The 26,026-nt window shown below is 38.8% G+C and overlaps 1 protein-coding gene across 2 annotated transcripts in view; it reads left to right on the top strand.

Moving 5' to 3' along the window:
• The window catches only part of LRRC1 (leucine rich repeat containing 1), a 125,939-nt gene that overhangs the window by 61,850 nt on the left and 38,063 nt on the right, over window positions 1-26,026 (top strand). Inside the window, exons 3-4 of one of the 2 annotated variants that reach the window (XM_081295766.1) lie at window positions 16,429-16,507; window positions 20,477-20,566. In XM_081295766.1, coding sequence (XP_081151892.1) covers window positions 16,429-16,507; window positions 20,477-20,566 — 169 coding nt within the window. The remainder of the gene's footprint in view (window positions 1-16,428; window positions 16,508-20,476; window positions 20,567-26,026) is intronic. The other variant, XM_081295767.1, reaches the window with a different exon arrangement.

Here is a 26,026-nt window from a genome sequence, read left to right on the forward strand (position 1 = left end):
CCCCCGCACACACACACCACATACATAAAGGGGGAAAAAAAAGGAGAGAAGGGAGCTAGGAAGGGACAGAATTGCAAGAGCCTCATCCAGAGGGGATACAGTATAAAATGGGGTAGAATGGTCCATCCATGAGCACTGAGAACTTTCCATTGGATTAGGCATTTGAGAGGTCATCTGTGACAGTAAAAGCAATGTCAGAAGTCATTCCTGGTGCACATTGCTGCTTGTTTAATGCTTTTCCCTTGACATTTTGGGAGATCAGAGGAAGGTTTGAAAAGCATCAGCAATCACCATTTCCTGGAGGAAACAACAACAGTCACTGTTTCCTGCTGGATCTGCCAGTTCTAAGAGACGTAGGTGATTATGATGGTGGTGTGTGTCTTGGACAGCTAATGATGATATAATTGATGGAGGGATTTCCTGACATTCTGCTCATAACATGAACATGTTTGATGAGTCTCTGGCATGGGAGGGAGCCATCCAGGCATGGATGCTCCCACAGTGAGGCAGACCCTGCAGTCAAAGAATGAGGTGAGCAGTCACTAGTAATCTCTTTTTGGAGTCTGGTCATTGGACATGGTTAGGATGGGGTAGGCTCTGGTCATTTTAGGCCCATTATTCCATGTTCAGTGTTGTGGACCACAGGCAGATATGCCTCTTCCTTCTAAGACTCTTTAATAATTGCATTTATTACATGGTGTTTTCAAGTTTATTTCACTTTGAGAGTTTTTAGAATTAGAGAAGCATTGTATGGTCATTATAAAAAGCCAATGCAGTTGAGTGAAGGCAAGGTCAATCACTTGCCTTTTCTGCACTCTTCTCACAGTGACTAAGGTTGCCATTGTGGGGTGTCCCTCAATATTAGGCTTATTTTTATGATAACCCTCTACCCAACTGTATTATGAAACCATAGTGGGCAAACACTGTGCCTCTCTTATTCACCTGTGCCTCCCTATCTGCTACCACATGGCCTAACATGAATCTTGTTGCTTAAATAATTGGATTAGTGAACAAATGAGTGAAGGGATGATCTCTTAGGCCTTGCCCTTGGGACCATCGTTGCCATACCTTCTGTTGTAATTTTAGAGAGAAACTGGGTAGGAGTGGAGAGCATTGCTTTACTTAGTATTCAGTTTGAAGGAACAGTTACCATATAGGTGGAACTGAGTACCAGGGTATAGGGCTTGTAGCCACTTTATCCAGCCAAGAGTACAGAATTTTTTGATTATGTAAATAAAGTCAATATATTCAGAATCTGGTATATGACTAGCAGAGCATACATTAAAGATGACAGGCTTTGCACTTTCATAAAATTAGGAAGTGTGACAATTACCATGCATTTTCAGTTCTTAAGAAAAAGTACATCAGGACTTCTACATTAATTTGTAGAGTCTAGAAATTTTCACTGTGCATCTTGCACATCAGGGTCTGTGCTGTCACAGTACAGCAGAAGGAAGAATCCTGGCCAAGAGGGGACGAGATGCAGTGCACTCCCAGAGATTCTCAAACCATTTTGGCAAAACCACATTTGTCACTTTGAAAGGGAAGACGGAGCAAAATATTTCAAGGTCAGCAAATCAGAAAGCCTTAACAACCATCAGACCACAGAGAAAGGGGCTTTCTGGAATAATGGGAGCAAATTTAGAAATTTAAACTTTGGATTATGGTTCATCTTTCTTTACTTGGAGCAATTTTTCTCCAGATGGGCTATGGGACCACCTACATCGAGGCCTTATTAAAATTGCATACTTCCAGCTCACCCAAGGACTATGCAATCAGAATTTCCAGAGTAAAATTCCAGAAGTCCGCATTTTAAATCTAAGAGAATTTACACAACTTTAAATTTGAGCAGAGAGCCATTTGTAGAAGAATTTAACCAGACCTTTCTTCATCTAAGTTGTGTAATAATGGCTGAACTAACTACATGTCCATCATCCCTAGTCCAAAACTCTGAAATCTAAATTGCTCCAAAATCTAAGCATTTTGAGTGTCAACATGAAGTTTAAAATATTGTGGATTCAACTCATACAGAAAATTTTTGCCCAGTTTGAAATTCATATATCTGTTATAATGACCTGACCTCTGACCCTACCACCACCCCTCCAACACACACAAAGCAAATATTCACTCTCTCTTTCCATTTTCACCTTAAATTCAGATGGGGTACTTGGGAGGATTGCTTTAGGACATGGAAATTGAGCTGTTGTATCAGAGTACATCATCTTACAGGCGAGATTCAGCTGAAACATATCATGTATTTTATTATGATTCCCAGTCTTGAATTTTCTATAATTCATCGAATTCTGCAAAATTTTCTCATAGCATTGATTTTTGAGAACTACTCATTGTAATCCTAAAAAGGCACTCTGAAACATTTAACCAGTGACAGTGCCAGAAGAATATATGTGCATGCCTCATTCGATGAATACTGTGAAGGGATAACACCAATTTCACTGTATAACTTTTGAAATGTTTCTTTTTAAGAAATTTAAATGCATTATAAATATCTCACCTTTCCATTTGTCAGTTGACAACTTAGAATTTTTAAGCTTTTAAGCTCTTTATCTACTGTATTCCTTTGTGTAACTAAACATGCTTTTGAGTTCTTTTCAGAATGTATTTTGTACTCTTTTTGCCTTAATCTCTGTTTTTTAAGGGTTACTTTTGAAAAAGTGCACTTGTATTACAGGTAGAAGAATTTAAAAAATGATTTGTGTTTAAAAATGAGGAAAATGAAGTTAAATTTGTTGCAAACCTGCCCCCTTCCCATCCTCTTCCCCGACCTCCTTCTCCCACCCTTAACTAAGCAACAAAACAGCTTTCCCTTGCTGGGCTGCTGTTTTATTTCCCATTTGAGATTGTCTAATCAATCCTTTAGCACAGTTTTTTAAAGTGGGATCTGGCTGGGTGCGGTGGCGCACACCTGTAATCCCAGTGGTTCTGGAGGCTGAGGCATGAGGAACATGATTTCAAAGCCAGTCTCAGTAAAAACGAGGTGTTGAACAACTCAGTGAGACCCTGTTTCTAAGTAAAAAGTGAAAAAATTCTAAATAAAATACAAAATAGGCTGAGAGTGTGATTTAGTGGTTGAGTGCCCCTGAGTTCAATCCTCAGTACCCCCTTCACCACTCCCCCGCCAAAAAAAAAGTGGGATCTGTTTCAGCATAAGAGCAGAAATAGCTTTATAGGAGTAAACAGTGGACTTAAGTACAGATACCACACTAAAATGGCCAGGGCTGCATATTAAGACTCACCTGAAGTAGGTTTTTTGTTAGTTTGTTTTTAACAATGCACAAATCCCTCCCCAATTGCCTTTTTGAACTCGCAGGTGACGGTGGATTATGAGATGCTATGTCTGAAAACCACTAAAGTTAAATGTCCCAATATTTTCAGAGGTTGGTATATGACTCCCTTTATCTGTACCTCCTGAAGTGCTGGGTTAAAATGCAGATTCTTACCAAGGCCCTAGATCTGCTAGATCACACCTTTCTTCATGGTGCCAGGTGATTTCTTTTTTGTGTTCTGAAGTTTGAGAGTCCCCAACCTCTGGGATACTCAGCAGTTGTATTAGATATGGGTTGGGGATGTGCTTTAGAAAAAACTGGTGAGATTGCCTACTCTCCCCCCATCATGAAGTACTGGAGGTTGAACCTAGGGACACTTTACCACTGCACTCAGTCAGCCCTTTTACATTTTTTAATTTGAAACAAGTTCCCACTAAGTTGGTAAGGCTGGCCTCAAACTCCAGTCTCCCAAATTGCTGGGATTATGGCCCTGAGCCATCATGCCCAACCAAAACTGTTGAGAATGCATTCTGTCTAGTTTATCTGGCCCTGTCCTTCTGGAGAGCTGTTTATTCCTAGTCTTGTGCCCTCTCACTTTCTCTCTGTTACCCAGAGAATATATTTTGGTCTGAACAACTCATTCAGCTCATAGTGGAGTCTCTCAGTTAACTGACATAGTGCATGGTGTAGAGATGTAAGAGGCAAACAGAATTAGTGGGATGTTTATCCCTTCAGCAGAGATAAGGAATACTTTAGAAAGTAACACAGAAACTGGCACCATAGGATTCATGCCAAGGGCATAGGCTGGGCCAGAGGGGTTCCTGGGGGAACTCAGAGAAGGAAGAGATTCTTACAGTCTGAGGACGATGGGGAGTGCTTGGGGAAGTTGGACTTTCTTCATCAAAGCCTTCATCAATTGGGAGACTCATTTCCTAAAGAATTTTGATACAGAAATACCATAAGTTTTAATTTTGTCCATATTAAATGAGAATAATTAAAATAAGCTATAATTTTGAGTGAAAAATGAAGTGTCTGATGAATGCAACATTTGTTTTTGATTTTTGGTTGTTATTTTGTTGAAGAGCAAGTAACTATTAATCAGAATCATATATATTTTTCTTGGTTTTGGAAGGAGGTTAAGTACAAAGAATGCCAAATTATTATTATTATTGTTATTTTGTCTTCACATTATTACATACGATGCCTAACATTTAATATTCTGAATTATTTTTCACCCTTGGGTTAACCGTGTGTTTCAGTGGGGTGGTATCAGCATCTTGTGTTTCAAACACATTTGTGTTGAAGCCAGCATAAAAGGAGAGGCTAAGATGTAAAAGTTATTTTGGTAATTGTGGCTGGAATAAAGTGAAAACCTTCTGGGTTGGGTTTTTTTTTTTTTTTTTTTTTGCCAGTACAAGCACCAAGACTTGTAAAAAATAAAATTTCACGAAGCATTCCTTCTTTGTCTTCTATTCCCTCCTGTACCATGCAGAACCCATACCAGTCAGCCTTCATGTGCACTGGAATTGCTGGTTAGAATTACACCTTTGTAGGGCCAGCTGCCTCCTGGGTAAGTCTGTAGTGCTGCGAATAAATGGGATTCATTTGAAAAAGTTCTCCTTTTAACATTTTTTTTCCCACCCTGCACACCCAGAAGAACAGCTGTGGCAGCAAACACAGAGTTGGATCATACATTCATATTTAGTCTTGTTTGACAATCCCAGATATTTTTAAGCAGGATTGAGTCAGGCAGCCCTCAGCACAGCCTTCAGACTGTCATAATCAGCCAGCCTGTTTGGCACACAAGGACCTTGTTTTATCCTAGTAGTAAATAAATCTAAATGAAACAATATGATGTACTGAATGTATCCGAAGTCACAACATTCAGTATTTTACTACAGCCTGTCAGCATCTCTTTTTACATGCTTGTTCTGTTCACTGCTCATTGTTTTATTCCTTGTACTTATGAATTCTGTCTGTGGCCAGGTCTTGATTCATGCTTTTTATACATAATAGAACCCTGTGGGTTTGTGCCAGGGTAGCCCTCCCTTGCTCTCTCTCTCTCCCTCCCTCCCTTCCTCCTTCTCTCCTACCATGTGGCCTTGCCAAGCAGACTCAGTGTGCATGTGTGCCCTGAAGGGTTTCATACTGTGGCAACTCATTTCCTAAAGATCAGAGGATTTGGTCATTTCCCTCTCCTGGGTCTGTGGATCTCATCCTTGAGCTTTCTCTTAAGTTAGGGGGTTTCCTTGCACCGTGGCGTTCTGCTCCCAGGCTTCCTTTCTGACTCTTCCACATAGATGGGTTCTGAAGTCTTCATGCCCAGGTTCTGTTCTCATGTTGTGTGGCTGCCCTCCTTGTCTCCTTCTGAGAAGGACTTGTGTCTGCTGCTCTGCGGACTGCTCAGAAATTTGAAATAAATGGATCAAACCCAAACACATTAAAATGAACTTTCCCTTGACTTTGCTGCTCTTTCCTGTGTGGGGGGTGCCATGCCCATGAGCCAAGCACCCACTCTTAGCCTTGAGTAAAGGGGGGTTGGACTGGCATTGCATAGTATGCGCTGTGTAAAGCAAGAAGACTTTACCTTTGCTTCTCAAGGAAGTGCTTCAGCTCTGGACTTGAGTGTTACCCAGTGGGATTGGGCAACCCCTTTTTGAAACATTGTCCCCTGCCTTATTTGGGTAGAATATTCTATTGAATGCCTTTTTCCTAATAAATAGAGGGGTTCTCTTGCCTTCCAGCATGGAAGAGGACCCTTGAGGTTGTAGAGTCATCCGTAACCTCACTCAGCTTTGTGAAAAAGTACTTCCGTGTCCGTGTGGTCTTTTCATCACCAGCCCAAACAATGCAGAGTGATCCTGATTCTATAGCCTGCGCAGGATGTTAGGGATAACCCCCTTCTCTCTTCTCTTAATTGCCTGGCTTATTATTGAAGGAATACTCTACCCCAGGTTCTCAAGCTTGGAGATTTAAGAGAACAGTGGTTTAAAGTGTATGTGTGTATATATATATATATATTATTTCTGTGTCATACAGAAATATAAATATGATTTATGTAAATTCAGTCACCTGCACTCTTAATCAGAAGGTAATGAAACTGGGAAATATGTCCCTCCAAACCACAGAGAATAGGAAGATGCAAGATTAGATCCAGTCTCCCCCTCCTGGGTTCCCCTTCCCTAAGCACTGGCCATGTAATGCAGTTGGAGGCAAGTAAATAGCTTTCTGTTTTCTGCAAGGGTGGCTGGTGATAGAGGCAGAAGGGCTTTAGGGCACTTCTGTAAATGAAACACTTGATGGGAAGCATGGCTGGGGCGGAGCCAGTCATATTAAAACAAAACAGACAGGAATTGCCACCAGGGCATGAGTAAAGGGTCTGTTCCATGTCCCAGACCTCTTTCCTTCACATGGCTATTTGATGTGGAGTGAGGAACAGGAAGCAGACATGCAAATGAAATCCATAGAAGGGAAAGAAAACAGAATCTCCGTTACCGACTCCTAGCCCCATGCTGGCCAGTGGCTCAGTGCACAAAGGCTTGGGAGTTGAGCAATGCTGAATACAGAACTCACAGAGTTTTTGAATTCTCTATGTTTAGATAGACTTGGGACAGGTGAACTTGTATAAGAATCATATGATTTGTTGGAAAGGCCTCAGAATTTGAAAACCTTCAGAACAATCTTAGATTCTATAAGGAAATGTGACTGGAGACCATGTACTAATGGGCCAGGCTTCAGGGAGTGTAATGTTATGTCCAAAAGAATGGTGCTCATCCTCATCAAAAGCCTCCTACCACTTCTCTTCATAATGACACTGACGGAATTTCTGTAGGCAGGTTGAGCATCCCTCACTAGAAAATTGAAAATCCCAAATGCTCCAAGATATAAAACTCTGACATGACTACACAATGAAAAATTCCATACCTGATCTCATGTGATGAGTGTCAATCAAATAAAAAGAATATTGTATAAAATTACCTACTTCATGTGTAAGGTGAAATTCATTCATAAATGCATTTTGGGTTTTGACTTGGGTCCCCTCCCCAAAGGGTCTCATTACGTATATGCCAAGTACTTTGAACTCTGAAAAATTCTTAAACTATAAATACTTTGGATCCCAAGCATTGCAGACAAGAGACACTCAATCTGCGTAGTATTCTCTTACCTCTCACACCATCTACAGGTGTGTGTGTCTGTCTACACTAATGGCTTCTCAGTATCCAGCTGTGGGAAGCACTGCTGGCCTGTAACTGACGGCAGTCATCAAATTACTGTCTTAACTAGACAAAGTCACCTCTAGAGTTTATGCTATTAGCCTAAACTGAAATGAAGACAGTTCTATAAAATTCTCACACAATTGATCACAAATCTGACCCCAGCCTCTTTGAAATTGGTGCCAGCCAATCGGGGCAGTGTAATTTCTTTAATGGGATCCAACAGGATGGCAGAATCTTTGGCTTTGGAAGGAGGTTAAGTACAAAGAATGCCAAACTGCCCACATTGTGATGATGATGATGATGATGATGATGATGATTTTGTCTTAAACCCTTTAATGGGATCCAACAGGATGGCAACAACAGCAAAACTCACCATCATTTAGTAAAAGACAGATTTCAACCCGCCAGTCAGGTTTTAATACCCAGTTAAATGAAAGTCCAAATTAAAATAAATAAATAAATAGATTTGCCTTTGTGATTAGAAAAGCTTATCACAGTCTCCCTATTCTCATTTGTTAACTATGAAAATCATGTCTCAGACTAGAATCTGGCAGCTACTGTTTTACACTCATATGTCTCCTCCTCTTTATGCACTGGCTCCTCACCCTTTGAGGTCTAGCTTCCCCTCAAACCTCTCTGCTTACATCCTCTCAAAGATGATAGCAGATTCCTAACAGCCCAGCCCACATCCTTCACACCTGTCACATCCCTCTGTTGGTCCACACTCTGGGTGACACTCTTTGCTCTCTTGACTTCTGTGGCTGCTCCTGCAGTTCTCTTCCCCTCTGCCTGCTGAGTCTCCAGGGAAGTCTGTGTCTCTTCCTTGTCTGCAACAGCCGGGTCACTCTGCCCTCTTGCTCCTCTTACCTCATACTGCTCATCCACCCTCATCTCTGGATAAGCTGACTGCCAGACAGCATCTCTTGTTTCTCCTTCGTTACCCTGTCTCCTCGTGCATTCCTCTGGCATCTCTAACCCCAACAGCATGTCTGGGGCTGATTGAATCTGACTTTGCAGATCTCAACTGATACTTGTCAGTCTTTCCCAGGAGAGGAATGGAAATTCTGAAGTCCTGCTCTTTCACGTGTCAGCTGGGTAACTTTGGACAATTTATTTAATGTTCTGAACCTCCTTCTTCATCTGTCAGTGGGACTGCTACTGTCTGTCTCAGAATTTGTTGTAAGAATTAGAGATGATGTATGTAAAATATCAGTCACAGTGCCTGGTACTTCACAGGGCCTCAAAAATAGCAGCTGTCCTGCTTTGGAGTAACATAAGTCAGGTGGACTTGGAGGAAAATGGTTCCTCTTTTTGGAGTCATACCTGTCACTTTACCTGATCTGGGTCTGTCCCCTGATGTTTGACCAATGTTTAGGACTTGTCACTTATATCTAAGATGGCAGTGACAACAGCTGTCAAGTGACTAATTTCACTGGAGCCTTCTCTAAGCAATAATAGGGAGTTGGTTAGCAATTTCTAACTTGTATCTAAAATAGAGATATTGTCCTAAAAAAACAAAAAAAGAAGTGTCTATATGGCTGAAAGAAGGTCATTGTGTGCACCCTTGATCCCCTGATGGCTGGCTGAAGCATGCACATCAGCTCAGCATTGACCAGGAGGAGCTATAGTGGCAATGGTGCACATTTCCTCACTAGAAGTTGCTAATAGAATTTTGAGAAATCAGTGCAGAAGCAAGAAAACTGATCTACTTAATTAATTCCTCTCATAAGAAGGGACAGTGTTGAATGGAAAAAGGATCAAGTTATATAATGTTGTGTTTTACTTTGCACCATCCATAGCGTTTTAGTATTGTTGAATATAGAAGATGCGTGGTACCAGTGTTATAGTTGATTGAAAGCCGAGTTTACCTGAAGCTCACATTTAATATAGTTTTTCTTTGTAGACCAAAAATGTAAATGTAATTAAACTCTTGACTGAGCCTTGAGGTGACTTACAGAATGTTGATGGGGAAGTTAGCAGCCTCTGGTATCCATGTGCTGACTTGGGAGTTGCTGATGCCTGTCAGGGTTGCCTCTGCCAGGTCCAGAGGACCTCTTTTAGAGGCAGTTTGTGAAGTAGCTGTATTTGTGATGGTACTATCATCTGTGTATCTCATTTTTTTTTGTATGTCTCTGCTTTTGTTTAACATTATTGATGTGGCATTGAGGTACTGTCTTTAAATTCTTGACAGGGGCTTGCTAAGGGCCTTGATAAGTTGCTGAGGCTCACAATCCTCTTGCCTCAACTTGCAGTCGGCTGGGATTACAGGCTTGTGCCACCACCCCCTGCTCTTTTTTAATCTAAGATTGAATACTTATAACAAAACCCTTAAAGACTCAGCTCTTACTACATGGGCAGACTTCTTGATATTTTTCCCCTCTGGTCTGAGTATATGTCCAGGGTAAGAGGAGGGTAAGAAAATGTATGCCTTGGGCCCCACTGGTTGATATAAAAAAAATGACCCACGTTTTAAACCAACCTGGGCCATTCCGTGGGGATTACCTTTTTTCCCTTCTTTCATCCTTTACATTTGTGGACTTTACCAAGCTATCATATACATGATCTCATTTTACCACTCAGTAGACCTGTAAGGTAGATGAGACAGAGATTCCAAAATCTCTTTCACAAGGAGGCAGAGGCCCAGAATGGTTGAGATTATCAAATGAGGATGCTGCCAGGAAATCTGCTGTCTATTCCAGATCTGGGGGTTAGTCAGTAGTATCATTGAACACCTGATATGAGCCCATACTCTGGTAAAGGTTGGAACACAGTAGAGGACAAAAGAGGTCTTGTCCCTGACCTAGAAGATGATATATCCAGTGGGTGGATTATTGAATAAATTTTTATAGACAATAACTATTGAACAGATGTTCAAATAAGAAGTATTGGGCACTATGAGAGGCCTAATCTTTTTATTTGAGGGCATTTGTGGAAGATTTAATTGAAACTTTAAGGTACTATATTGCTTTTTTGTAAGTACAGTAAGTAAGAAATGATCATGAGACATTTTAGTATTTTGTACTTAATCAAATACTATGCTTAATTTTAAGAGTATGTCATGACAAGAAGTTGTAAAGTTTAACAATCCCAAAGAATTAAGTAAGGGTAGAATTTTCATGTTAAAGTTTCTTCTTTATCACTTTGGTATTTTTATTATGTATCTTGAAAATGAATTTTAATTTGGCTTGTTAAATCAAAAGATTTAGGTAAAGAGAACATTTATATCTACCCTAAGACAGCTTGGAAGATATGCTTCCTGCCTGGTCTCTTGGGCTGAGCTGCTGAGGTTCCAGGTAGCACCATCCTGGGCACTCACAAGTGGTGTTCACCCTCTGACCTTCACTTGGTCTTTCTAGAGACAAGATAATGTCGTGATGAGACTCATGGGCTCTGGAGCAGGAAGCCTCAGGTTAAATCCTGGCTCTTCCACTTGCTTGCCACGTTCACTTGGGGAATGTCCTTACCCTTTTGGTGCCTTACTTTCTTCCTTAACAGTGGAGATGAAGACACATCTTCTTTGGAGTCATTGTGAAGATTTAAGCAGTGTTTAGAACTGTATCTGGTACCCAGTAAGTGTGCAGTCAGGTGCTGTTGCTGCTGGCTTAAGATCACAGTGCTTAGTAAAGAGCCCCCCAAGTGCAGTGAGGCTAGAACCAGGAGAATGAAACTGACCTGCTTTTCTCTCTGTAAGACCCTGGCCCTGTTAGCACCTTGTACTGGGTATGATGTTTGCCACCTTACTGTGTGGATGGTAGTCCTGATGCAGTAAATGTAGATGGCTACTTGCTTAGCTCTTGCTTCACTTTTAAGAAAATTTTAACTTACTAACTTTCTGTATGATGTGTCCTAAGATTTAAAATGTTATTGTGATTATGCAAAGACAGTTAATTGACAGAGATAATAATTTTCCATCTTTAAACAGTTTTAGTCTCTCTTAACTTTCTATTTACAAGTGCCATGAATATGAATTATATAATCTTAAGAGAATGGCTTCAGAAATATTTTAAGTCTTATGTTTCGCTTTGCAATTCATGCTATTCTCAATGGAAAGAACCTAGCATTATAAATTACTGATGTCAGGTAGTTCTTGAACCAAGAAGAAAAGGGACTATTTATATAGAATAAGAAGAAATTCCTGTGAATAATTTATTCATAAGAATTTATTATAATATGATAGACAACTAGGCTGGCTGTCCACCTTCTCCGTGAAAGAAATACCCAGGGTGCTTGCTAAAAGTCTCTCATATATGGGGGAAGCTGAGATATTGTTCAGTCACCAGGCTCCATCACAAGAAGTTTCCCATAGATAGTGATAGATTTTCAGAAAAGGTTGTGGTCCATCTTGAAAATCCTATAAATATGGGAATCCCTTGGTTTCTTAAGCAAATAAAGTAAGATTAGGTGTTCACTGCTTTTGGGGTGGGATGGGGTAGAATCTCCGCTTGCTGTGTTAAAAATGAACACTGAGAAAAGAATATGACCTCTGGGAAGAGCAGGGAATGCCATTTTCAATCACTTCTTAAGTGACAGTATCTGTTGTGAACACTATATTCTGTTTCACAAGTCCTCTGGCAAATGGTACTGGGATTGTTGTCAGCCTGGTGGTGTTGAAGGAGACCTTTCGCACCAACAGAACTTAGGACTAATTGTGAACGTCTTGTATGATGGCTGTAATTAGCAGTTATGTTGACAAACTACAGATGGTGGGGAACCCCCCATACGACTAAATCTTATTAATCGACAGTGATTCTTCTTTTAAAAAATAATGGTAGTGATGCCTTTTTATTACATAAAGTATTTCTGAAGATTGAAACAAATAAAAGTGCAATTTTTAAATATATGCATAAGACATATATTAAATGATAGTAAAACAAAGAATAGGATGGTTTATTTTTAAAAATAATAATTTCAAAGTTTCTCATTAACATTTTTCACTTGTTAATTGCCTTTTCAATTAAGAAATGCTGACTAAATTCAAAAAAACAATTTGTGGTTTTAGTATTAGTTGACCTTGTTTCTTCCTCTTTAAAAACTAAAGAAAATGTGTTACTGAAATTCTAATCACTTTCTAAATACTTGCAGAAACTCATTAATTTATTTTACAGTTTCTTTTTTTATTAGAGCATTATAATTATACATAGTATTTGGGTTCATTTTGACAAAATTATATATATATGGAATTTAATTTCAATCCCTTCTCTCCCCTTCCCCTTTTCTCCCTCCTCTACTCTACTGAGCTTCCTTTCACTCTTTTAGTATTAAATGACAGCAATTCTTTCATTTATGGTGCTGGGGTGCTGGGGATGGAATCCAGGGCCTCTCAGAGGCTAAGCAAGACTCTACCACTGGGTTACATTCCCAGCCCAATTGAAAACAATTCTAATCAGAATGTTAAATTAAAGTGGGTCCAAATTAAAAAGGTTATCTTAGGAAATTTGTAAGGAAAATATTAATTTTACAGTCAACCTGAGATATTTTGTAAATATCAAATTTTATGATTTTATTCTTGGGTTTATGTGGAATAAGGTCAGTTATGAATTAATAAAGTATGATTTTAAACATTTTTCTTTTCTTTTTATCTTCATAGAAGCTTGAGCTGAGTGTTAGCAAGTAGAAATTGTGTTATATCCCTTAATGATTAGATGAAAATTAATAATTAATTTCTCATTAATACTAAGTATTATTACTTTAGTAAATACATAATAATACTAAATATATAATAAATATTTCTATTACTTATATGTCAGTAGATGCCTATTCAGGGTTTAATAAAAAATTTTTGTTAAATAATTTTTAAAAAATCAGCAAAGGGGCTGGGGATGTGGCTCAAGTGGTAGCACGCTCACCTGGCATGCACGCAACCCTGGGTTCAATCCTCAGCACCACGTACAAATAAAGATGTTGTGTCCCCCGAAAACTAAAATAAATAAATAAATAAATATTTAAAAAAACTCTCTCTCTCTCCCTCTCTCTCTCTTAAAAAAAAAAAATCAGCAAAAACCCTTGACATCTCTCTCTGTTAACGATGCTACTCTTCTTCAGTTTGCTTGGCCTTCTTTATCCTTACCACAACCCTAAGTTTGTGTCTGGGCTTCTCCTCTGCTGTCACTGGTTCAGAGCACATCAGAAATGGCATTTGGTTCTATTTGCTCTTTGCTGCGGTGTATGTACATTTTAGCCTACAGAGGGAATGCCTTCCTGCATTCCAGACCTCTGGGTCACCTCTGTCTGGATTTGGTCCAGCTGTGTTCTCTGGCCACCATTGCCATTATCCTTTGATTCTTGGATTCCAAACCAGCCCTGTCCAGAGTTTCTTGGAGTCGCTATTCACATAGCCCTTGGTTGGCTCATCTTTTCAGGTTCATGCTTTCGTTGTTTTCCTGTGACCATGTTTTATTTATTTTTCTAATTTGCTCTAATTAGTTATACATGACAGTAGAGTGCATTTTGATATATTATACACAAGGTTCATGCTTTTGATGCTTTGAGTAACAGACATCTATATCACTGACGTCCCTTAGCTGATGCTGTTTTTCCTTGATAGGGTAATAGCCACTGTAGAATTTGTGTCTTGAAGTGTGGCTGGACATTCTGCCTCAGCACTTGTAGGGCACCTCTTTTCTCAGCCTCATACAGACTCTTCTCTGGAACCCAAGGTATTTTAGGCAGAGAGACTTTATTTAGTGTCCAGGTTGGCCAGTGCTTTTCAGCCTAGGCAAGCGTGTGGCTGCCTCGCTTGCCTTAGCAGCAGTGCTAATCCTGTCCTGCATTTAGGGTTTCTGTTCATTGTTAAATGTGGCAGTGCTGGACTTCAGCATCTGTGGCCAGCTCTCAGTGAAATAGGTATCGACCAGCGAATCACTTAATCTCTTTGAACCTTAGTGCCTATTATGGACAATGGAAGTTAAAATAACATATATTTTTTTATTGGTTGTTCAAAACATTACAAAGCTCTTGACATATCATATTTCATACATTAGATTCAAGTGGGTTATAAACTCCCATTTTTACCCCAAATACAGATTGCAGAATCACATCGGTTACACATCCACATTTTTACATAATGCCATATTAGTAACTGTTGTATTCTGCTACCTTTCCTATCCTCAACTATCCCCCCTCCCCTCCCCTCCCCTCCCATCTTCTCTCTCTACCCCATCTACTGTAATTCATTTCTCTAAATAACATATTTTTGAAGGGAATAAATAAGGTAATGTTTATCAAGAGGCTGCTGCTATATTTGTTATCTCAGGGCCCACGAATGCTTTGAGTTTTAAAATTTCATTCCAGACCCAGCTGTGGACAACATTGTCTATCTGTTTACCTATCTATCTACCTATCATGTTTATGAAATTAGGATCTTAATGGGTTTTTCCCACTATTACATAACCATGTAAGGCTGATAATACTGTGAGAAAAACATCATCACACATTCAAATGTTTTAGGCTTTTAAATTTGAAATAAAAACTCTCATGGCATTTGATTACTCCAAGGTTGTTGGAGCAAGACATCCATTTCTCCCTTTTCCTGTCCAACCCCCAATTTAGAAACATTAAGTGTGTTTTGGCTCAGTCTGCATTTGTCAAACTGGTGGAAGAAACAGCATGGGACCAGGGGAACCATTTCTATTTTTGCCCTTCTCCATGTTAATATGTCCAAAGTAAATGTATTCTTGAAATTAAATGCTATGAACTAAACTTTTAAAGCCCTAAAAGCTATAATCTTAGGGTTTGTACCAAGAGAACAAGGAATTCAAAATAACATTTTTTGGTCATTTAAAAATCACAAATATTTAGTGGCCAATAAAGACAAAAATATTCAGCCTCATTAGTAATAAAAGGAATATAAAATAAAGTGTTGCTGGACTGTTTAACCAACAAAATTGACATTTAAAAAAATGTAAACAAAAAGAGAGATGTTGAATTGGGCACTCTTGGAGAGGCTAATGAAGGTATAAATAGGTACAGACTGTCTCCCCTCTAAAGCAACTTAACAATATTTATCAAGTGCTGAAGAGATGTTAATGCCTTGGACACAGTAATTCTACTTCTGGGAACTTAGCCTAAGGAAATAATCAGGAATTGGCATAAATATAATTATAACATCAGGAACTTGGAAACAACCTAAATGTCCAACAATGGGGGATTGATTAAATGAAGTCTGAAAATATATGCAATGTGTTTTTCTGCCATTAGGAATGGAAGACTATTTGAAGAATCATCAAGGAAAAAAGTTTGTAAAAATAATGTAAATTTAAAAAATGTAATGAACCTAGTATTTTGAAATACAGCCTGTTTACATACACGCGTGTGTGCGCGCGCGCGCACGTGTGTGTGTGTGTGTGTGTGTGTGTGTGTGTACTGAAAGAGCTTTAGAGTAAAATATTATCTTGGGGTGATAAGAGTGTTGTTGTTTTAAATTTTCTTCTTTATACTTTATTTTTTAAGTTCTTATGTTTGTATCAGAAGAAAATCCCTAATTTAAAAATGTACTACTTTGGCAAAGTTTGTACTCATAAAACCATGTGAAAACATAAGAAAAAAATTCTAATGGGAATTAGGACCGAATGCTGTCAGTGACTTGTGATAAGGTGGGACTTGGTGGTAATCAGATGGTGGTTCTTTTTAATAATTTTTCTTTAATGTCCTTCCATTAAGAATGTATTTCTATTAGGAAAGCAAGAATAAGTGTTCAAAACTCCTTTATAAATCTATGCCATGTTCGAATTAAGGTAGCGATTTCTAGATATTCTGCCCACCCTGCTCCACCCCAGTTTTGGAGATGGAACCCAGGGTCTTATACATACTAGGCAAGTTCTCTACCACTGAGATGTACTTCCAGCCCCTGGATATTCCCTTTGACAGTGGTCCATCTTGAAAAATATGAAAATATTAACAATGGTGGTAAATTTTCTTTACTCCTACAGATATTCCTGAGATTCCAGAAAGCATCTCATTCTGTAAAGCACTGCAGATAGCCGACTTCAGCGGAAACCCACTGACTAGGTAACCTTTCTGCTTACTCTTCTATCTGTAGTATTAAGGATATCGTTTTTGAAAGCCAGGTGGAGGACACTGTGAGGCTACCTATTTTGGAGGTGCCATATGCATTCTTGTCTTTATTAAGGATGGGTGAGTTACCTAAATATTTAGTTATATATAGTGCACAATGAAAAGCATACTGTCTATACAAACACTGAAAAGATGTTGTAGGGATAAAGGGGAAGAACATAAGAGTTTATAAAATAGGGGTGAGGAGAGAATTTCTGAAGAAATATGAAAAAATGTAGAGTTCATGCATCCCCCATTGATCCCGCCTGATATATTGGATAAGACTGAAATCCAACCTCTCCAAAAGTTTATACCATCGTTAACCAAGGAAAAGTCTTATTAGATCTGTATTTCCCCCTCCAGTAATGAAACATTTGTAATCTCAATTTTCCTGTAACTCGCCTTTAAAAAATAAAACCCCCTCAAAACTGTGATTTCCTTACTTTAGCAATAGCTGTGGGGATTTCTTTGGGTTTATCCCATCAAACAAAGCCACCTGTTGCTGTTTTGCCACTTACTCCAGCTCTGCCCTTCTGGTATTTCACAGCAGGACTGAGGAGGCATTGCTGAGATCCTGTCTTTCTGCCTCTTGACATAAGTCATGAGTCTGTGACTGCTGGCCTCCAGGTGTCTTTGTTGCCATGGCAATTGAGTTGGTGCCACGTGGCTATAGACATCCCTTGGGATTTTATTCCAGAGTTCTGTCAGGGCCAGGTGGGTCCATCTCTAGAATTTCTCAAAGCTCCGTAAGCAGCCTTAGCAGTGTGCTATTCTTCCTTGAGATTGAAGTAGAATTTGGAATTCACCTTACTTATTTTAGAATTGCTTGGGACATCTTGAGTCTAGAGTACTGGAGAAATACCCTGTTTACTTTTATTTTGGCCATATCCTTATTTTCAAGGAATAAATGTGTTTTAAAATATTTCTGGTTTTCCTTTTTTGAATTTCAGTGACAGAGTTGCCTTTACCATTTATAACTGGAAAACAGTGATCCAGTAAGCTGTAGCCTGAAAGTGCTCTAACTCATCACTGTCCTCAGGTTAACTTACCCTCTTTCCTCGCCGTCTTCCCTCAGTTTGCCTCTCTTCTGAAAACCATCTGAAACTCCCTGTTTTAGTTAGCTTTTTCATTGCTTTGACTAAAAGACTCAACTGGAACAATTTTAGAGGAAGAAACGTTTATCTGGGGGCTCATGGTTTCAGAGGCCTCGGTCCATAGACAGTAGGCTTTATTCCTTGGGGCTCAAGGTGAGGCAGAACACCAGGGAAGGAGAGTGTGGCAGAGGGAAGTTACTCACTTGATGATCAGGAAGCAGAGAGACTCCACTCACTAGCTGCAAAATATGTACCCCAAAGGCATGACCCACCTCCTCCAGCCATGCCCTACCCACTTTCAGTTACCACTCAGTTAATCCCCATCAGGGGATTAATTCACTGATTGGGTTAAGGCTCTCATAACCCAATCATTTCTTCTCCAACCCTCTTCTATTGACTCACACATAAGCTTTTGGAATATACCTCACATCCAAGCCATAACAATGTCCCTGTCAGATAAGTCACTTCTAGATGTGCTATGCAAGCCTTTCCTTGTCTGCACTTTAGCTTAGCCTGTCTCTCCACCCTATTGTCCTCTGTTTCCTGTGTCAGACATCACTCTGTGCTATTATAAAGTGCTTCTACTTAGTTCATTTTTTTTTCATATTCTCTCTTTCTTTTTGTGCTGAAGATCAAACTGTCTAGATCAGTGCACTACCACTGAGCCACACCCCTAGCCCCAGGTACTTCATTTCACACCTGTGAAATGAACTGTCTGTTCTTCACTAAACCAAACCTTTCACCTCCCTACAAAGCAGCCTGAGCATTGCACATCTTCAGGAAGCCTTTCCTGCTTGCTCTCCGTGGCCCCCCTCCTCTGAGCTTTTATAGAACGCTCTTGTGTACATCTTTCATAACACTTGAAATTTACACTTAAGTTATCCTTTTGACCACGACTTCCCAGTTGAATTGAGAAAGTTACTTATTTTCTCTCTATAACTTATTACTGTATTTCCAGCCCAACTGTAGTTCCCAGAATGGAGTAAGTGCTCAATAAATGCTTGTTGAACTGATCCAGGTTAGGCAAGTGGGCAAATTTTCTTTGTGCTGCTGTTCAGCTTTTTTTTTTTTTTTTTTTAGTTGTTAGTGGACCTTTATTTATTTATTTTGTATATGTAGTGCTGTGAATCGAACTCAGTGCCTCACACATGCTAGGCAAGTGCTTGATCACTGAGCCATGTTCACCTTTTTTTAATCACTCAGTTGCTTAGTCCCTTTTTCAGCTTTTCTTCTCTAATGCTGGCTGACATTTGACCTCACCATTCTCAAAGCTCTCCACTGGAACACACCAAGATTGCATGAGGTTTTACTTATATTTTATCCTGGGCTCCTATTTGGTGGATTTCTTAAAGCAATCCATTTCCATTTGGCAGGTATGCTGTGAGTTGAAGGGACCTTTGTTGGTTACTGACTCTGCCCACTTATATTATGACTAAAGAAACGAAGGCTCAGATAGTTGGCTGGCCTTTCAGTTGGTGCAGCTATTGAGTGGGAAGCTCAGACTTCAGCTTCCCTGGACTTAAGTCTCTGCTTCTTCCTCACCTTATACTAGCTTGGCTCTGAATGTTAACAGCCGGTAAAAAATGCAAATCAGACATTTAGAACATTTGCTTATGTTTAAGGACATTTCATCTAGTTTTAGAATTTTTTAAAAAATGATATATACTGTCTGGTTAAAAACTTAGGCAAACCAGATGTGTTGATTTTTTTGAAATTATAGGTAATAAGCTAACTCTTCTAAAAACATAATTCAATAATTATATACATTCTAGATAATATCCTAATTCTAAGGGCCTGAATTTGATTTTGTAGTCAGGCCTTAACCTATGTTAAATGTCAAACTGTAACATATTTTATTCTCACCTTCCAAAAAAGAATCTAGAAGAAGAAAAATAAAAGATTCCAGTTTAGAGACTATCATTAAAGTCAGAAATTTCTCCCTGCTGAAAAAGTAACAGACTTGTGGTTCTATTGTCTATACTAACAGATTTGTGTGTATGCATTGTGTTTTATTTCAGATGCAGTGAGATCTTTTTGCCTTTAGTGATATTTTTTCTTTTTTATTTATCCCTGCATGCATACTGGTAACCATAGGAATACTGAAAGTAAAATTTCTTTGTAAATTTTAAATAATGATTTTATTTTGAAGCCTTACTATTCTGCAGAGTTTAAGGACATACAAAAAACTGCTTTTGTGTAGAAGAACATAGTGAAACACATAATTATCTCAAGTGAGTGACATTTTGAATTAAAAGAAAAAAGTTAAGAAAGTAGCAATTGGCTGTCAGCTGATCAATTCTAAGTAATCCTTTGCTCTGGGTATTATAAGCTACAGGAAGAAACATTTTTGAGCAGCTGTCTTGTGTTTTGTTGTAATCTTGTGGGCGGATGAAATTTTCTCTTTATTTTCTGCTAATCAATAAAGTGTTTTCACTCTTAGGCACTTTCAGCTGCTGTGGCAATTTGTCAGTTTTGTTTTTTTATAGAGTATTCAATAGTCCCACAATATTTCCCCCTTTATTCTTAGAACCTGCCTATCTGGTTCTCTTTATAATTATTTCTGCATTACTCTATCAATAAGTATTCTGTCATGCCCCTATACTTCTATTAGGTAGATGAAACATTTGTTTTTTTCTTTGAAAGTATCATGTATGTATGTATGTATGTGTGTGTGTGTGTGTATATAAAGTCAAGGTATACATGTCACCTACAATGTAATTTTGAAGAGGTTGTTTCAGTTAGCACAGAGAAGTCACCATCACGCTTATGCTTATTACATACTGCTGTTCTTTTTTAATTAACATTTTTTTTGTTGTTTTTATTGTTATAGGTTGCCAGAAAGCTTTCCTGAATTACAGAATTTAACATGTCTTTCTGTAAATGACATCTCATTACAGTCTCTGCCTGAAAATATTGGCAAGTAAGTTTTTATGTGCAGTTTGTGATTATCAGACTGAAAGGACATCTTATCATTAGCTCTCCTCCCCTTTTATAGCTCTTATTTTCAAAAGCCATTTACCTATTTTTCATTATTACCTTTAAGAAAGATCATAGCCAGCCTCCTTATTTTTTCATTCAATTGCCCCTAAATCTTAATGGTTCTGAACTATGCTGCTACTTGTAAGAAACCTAATGTGTTTGGAAGCTCTCTTTAATGGATTCCAAAGCAGTAGTTACCTTAAGCAAAGTAAATAATTTACGTACTAGTAGGTAGTGAATACTACTGGAAACTATCATCTGCTGATGGTAATTTTAAACCTTATTAGGGAATAGGGCCCACTAAGGACTCCACTGTAAACTTAAAAGAATGTGCCCCTAAACAGCAGCTAGGTCTGATAGCACTTGTGAATTGTAGCCCTGAACAGGGAGTGATGATGGATGGCATGCTTGGAAAACAGGAGTGAGTGGGGATTGGGTGACACTTTTTAAAATTGAATTATTTATTTCTTCTAATTTGTTATACACAATGGCAGAATGCAATTCATTTCATATGAATATAGAGCACAATTTTTCAAGTCACTGATTGTACACAAAGTATTTTCACCTCATTCGTATCTTCATACATGTACTTACAGTAATGATGTCTAACTCATTCTACCATCATTCCTACCCCCTTGTCCACTTCCTTCCCCTCCCTCCTCTTTGCCTTATCTTAAGTTCCTCCATTCCTCCCATGTTCCCCACCCATCCCCAGCCCCCATCACCATTATGAGTCAGCATTCTCATATCAAAGAAAACATTGGGCCTTTAGTTTTTTGGGATTGACTTACTTCACTTGGCATTATATTCTCCAACTCCATCCATTTACCTGCAAATGCCATGAGTTTATTCTCTTTTAATACTGAGTAATGTTCCATTGTGTGTATATATACCAAAGTTTCCCTATCCATTCATCTACTGAAGGGCATCTAGGTTGGTTCCACAATTTAGCTATTAAATTGAGCTGCTATAAACATTGATATGGCTATGTCCCTGTACTATGCTGTTTTTAAGTCCTTTGGGTATTGACTGAGGAATAGGATAGCTGGGTCAAATGGTGGTTCCATTCCAAGTTTTCCAAGGAATCTCCATACTGCTTTCCAGATTGGCTGGACCAATTTGCAATCCCACCAGCAATGGATGAGTGTGCCTTTTCCCCACATCCTTGCCAACACTTAGTGTTGTTTGTATTTTTGATAGCTGCTATTCTGACTGGAGTGAGATGAAATTAGAGTAGTTTTGATTTGCATTTCTCTAATTGCTAGATATGTTGAACATTTTATTTTTTTCATATGTTTGTTGATTGATTGTATATCCTCTTCTGAGAAGTGTCTGTTCAGTTCCTTGGCCCATTTATTGACTGGGTTACTTGTTTTATTGTTTTTAAGTTCTTAGAGTGCTTTGTATATCCTAGCGATTAGTACTCTATCTGATGTGCTTGTGGTAGAGATTTGCTCCCATTCTGTAGGCTCTCTAATCACCTCAGTGATTGTTTCTTTTGCTGAGAAGAAGCTTTTTAGTTTGAATCCATCCCATTTATTGACTCTTGATATTAATTCTTGCTTTATAGTAGTCTTACTAAGGAAGTTTGGACCTAATCTGACATGATGGAGATTTGAGCCTACTTTTTCTTCCATTAGGCGCAAAGTCTCTGGTTTAATTCCTAGGTCCTTGAGGGGATGGCACTTTTTCACGCTGCTGGTATACAAATAGTGGGGGAGGTAGGCATGGCAAAAGATCAAATCCTTTGAGGAAGGGATGTGTGCTGGTGAGTAAATGCTGTTAGACACTCCCATAAATAACTAGTTGAATTATCTCAGCAGACCTTCTTTTCTCTAGGACCTAGTAGTGATGTAATGGTTCTTCTTTAACTATTTAAAATAAAAGCCCAATTGGCTGACCTTAATCAGGGACCAAGGGTCCCAGTCCTGTCTGGAGTGATTTCCTGCCTTTTACCTGTCTTGCCTGAGTTCTAAGACAAAATGGAAACTGCCCTTTGAGAACCACAATGGGAGGGTTGAGCCCAGTCTTCTGACTGTGTCCTGCAAAGTTTCTCTCTCTAGAGGTCCACAGGCATTTTCAACAGGCACCTCTGCCCCTCCTTTACCTCTGGGATCCTGTTTCAGACAGCAAGTCGATGTTTTTCTGAGATGCATGCTGGTGTTTTAACTTTGTGCCAGCTGACTTGCTGATCAAGCATTGTGTCCTTCGCTCATAGGAGGGACAAGAGGTTGGAAGCCTCCAGTGCACCCCAAGTGCACAACATCCATGGCAGAAGAACAGCAGTGTTCTACTGTGGAGTTCATGCACTCACACTTTAATTTTATTATATAAAATTTCATTTATTTGTAATTTAAAAATCCTTAAATATAGTAGCCACTAAACATCCTAAATGACTCTGCCTCCTCCTACTGCTTAAGGTCTCTGAGATTCAATTCTCTTGTTATGCTCCCTCCCACTCATTCCCAGCCTGCTGCTAGCTCAGTGGTTATCCCTTCTAGCCCCTGATTCCTACCCCTCCCCTTTTGCTTTATGTCTTCTTATAAAGATTTAATGCTTTAAGAGAAAATATGTTCTTCTTAAACCAGAGTTTGATTAAATACTCTACTGCACTGTTTTAATGGAAATTGTTTAATAAACATTTTAGAAAAAATGATAATATTCCTTATTATATTCTCTGTTAATATCTGTACTTGCTTATTTAGAATTTTTTGTGTATCTGCAATTTCTGTCAATAATAGGAGTAGTTTGTTTTGTTTTTAGATTTAATCAGCTTGTGTTTACTGTTAGAACATTACACATACTAATTGGTAACCCCAGGCCAGGAAAAAAAAAGCCATTTATTAGGTCAGTTTTTGAAAATAAGAAATAGAGAGTTTCCTTTCTTGGTTATTAATGTGTTTGGTACTGAAGTAAGAAATGTGATTTTTTTCCTGTTGAGTTTAAGATTTCTGCTCAAGTAATGTTCAGGTAATAACCTGTCCTCCAAGTATAGACTGACTTAGTAGAAAGACATAAAAGAACAAACACCCGCTGAGAAGACTGGGCTCCCCTGGGAACCTAGGGCATGATGAAGAGGTACTTGAAAGAGTTGAAATAAGGAATTGTTGAGGAAGTCTCAGATTATACATATGCATGTTGTTTTTGGGAAAATTTAGGAACTTTCCTCAGGGAAGTGATCCTTCATTTTCACAAAGGATTCTCAACTGGTTTCTTTACAGCATTTAACATATTTGATTACCAAATATTTAAAATAACCAGTACAATTTCTCAGAGAGTGAGTGGTTTTGTAAAGAAGAAGGCACACCTAGTCAATCTTCCAAAAAAAATTGAAAAGGCCATGAAATAGCCATTTGAATGATCCTTACTTTTATAGAATAGGAAGTATAATTTTTGCAAAAATTCACCCTGCTTATTTAATCAAATGAGTAAACCACATTAGTGTTGACCTTTTGAGCCTCCATGAAGACAGGTCTTCTGTTTCTCCTCCTGGCACCTAATGCAATACTTGGCATTAACATGCAGACCTATGGATTTCTCAAGGACTTGGACCTCCTGGGGATGGGCAAGAACACCCAGGCTGGGAGGAGAGGGCTATAGGCTATATCTAGGACAAGCCGACTTCAGTGAGTGCTTTGAAGCTGGGCTTCTACAAGCATCTCTCCTGTCATTTATCCAGGGTCAGTTACGATGAATAGGTTTTGGGAGTTGATGGCAGAACTGGAATTAAAATTTGACCTCTTGGTCCCAGTCTATTTTTTCCCTACTTTTCCATCACCATAGACCTTGGTTCTGGGAGGCTCAGTAAGTTTTTCTTAGTACTCCTAGAAATACCTAACAGTTCTAATTAGTAAATAGATTCAAAAAACTTAATAAGTATTTTTGTCCCAACAACCTTGTAACTGTTTTTTTGGTGGCGGAGGGGAGTATAAATAGTATAAATAAGTTGAAGAAATATTTTTCTTTTATTCTCAAGTATCCCCAATTCTTTACTTTGGGACGTGAGTACCTATTGTGGACTGCTCAGCTTCCCTAACCACCACCTCATTGCTCTTTCCACGTTGATTTGTTACCTAGTACTTGCTTTTCATCATAGTAATCACTAAAAACCCTTGAGAGGAACATAGTGCTGCCTTAATGTTGAAACTGAACTACGGTCCACAAGGAGCTCAACATATGTTGAATATTCCTATTTTGCTCTCAAATTAAAAGTATCATGTGGTGCCCCTGTAGGTTTGCTGCTGCTTCCCTGGGTGTCTCTGTGCAGGTTGCAGTAAGTTGTTGCTGTCTTCAGTGCTTGGGGAGTGCATGAGTCACTCATTGCTGTGTGAGAAGAAATTGGTGTTTTTTTTTCTTTTAATCTAAACAATCTACAAAGAATTGAATCCTCCACTCAGTCCCTGAGTCATATGTGACTGCTGGCTATGTCTAGAGGAGCTTCTGGAGAGGAGATCGAATATCCCACAAGCAAAAGGGTTTAGCACCATGTTGGTTGGTGAGCTTTCAGTGCATTGCCAAGTGTTGCAGGTCATGTACAACGCTTAGTGGCTACACTACAGGTAACCATCAATCTGGTTTGAAAAAAAATACAAATGCTTCTCAATTTACAGTGGAAATTACATTGCCATAAACCCATTGTAAGTTGGAAATGTCATCAGTCAAAAGGCATTTAATGCATCTAACTCTAGTGAAGATCGTAGTTTGGCAGCCCTGTACCAGTTACAGTGTTGGGTGTTTCACCTCAGGATCACATGGCTGAATAGGAAGGAGTCCCAGCTCACAGCTACTACCCAGCATCTTAATAAAGTGTATGGTAGTGGCTATCACTAGCTCAGAAAAAGATCAGAATTCAATTGAATGCGTATCACCTTTTTTTTTTTTTTTAGCTTTCCAAATCTCAAAGCATTTATTTTCTCATCATTAGAAGAAATGGAATTTGACTCTTTACTTTTGCTAAGATATTGTTTTTTTTTTTTTTAATTGCATATCACCTTTGTATCACTTTAAAGTTGACAAATTTTCAGTTGAACTTTTCAGGCTTGGCTATAGTAGAATTGTATAATACTTTGTAATGAGATGAGGAGGGGTCATGGAATCTTTTGAATTACACGGAGGTATACTGGCTTTTTCATGCAGAATTGCACATTTCTCATTTACCAGGATAAGCATGTCCCAAATTCGCTGACCCTTTTCTGTAACAGCAAGTAGTTTCCAGCACATCCATATGTTGCTCAGTCCTTCAGAGCACAGATAATGTTCATTGATAAGTGGGAAACTCATTCAGTGGATTTTTAAACCTTTTGTTAAAAAATACAAAAGTGAAACGTCTTCTGATTAGTGTTCATGAACAAGTAACATCAGAGAAGATGGTGACTTACCAGTTGAATCTCAATAGATGTTT

Source organism: Spermophilus citellus (assembly GCF_964194105.1).
Source record: "Spermophilus citellus genome assembly, chromosome: 5".
Classification (NCBI taxonomy): domain Eukaryota; kingdom Metazoa; phylum Chordata; class Mammalia; order Rodentia; family Sciuridae; genus Spermophilus; species Spermophilus citellus.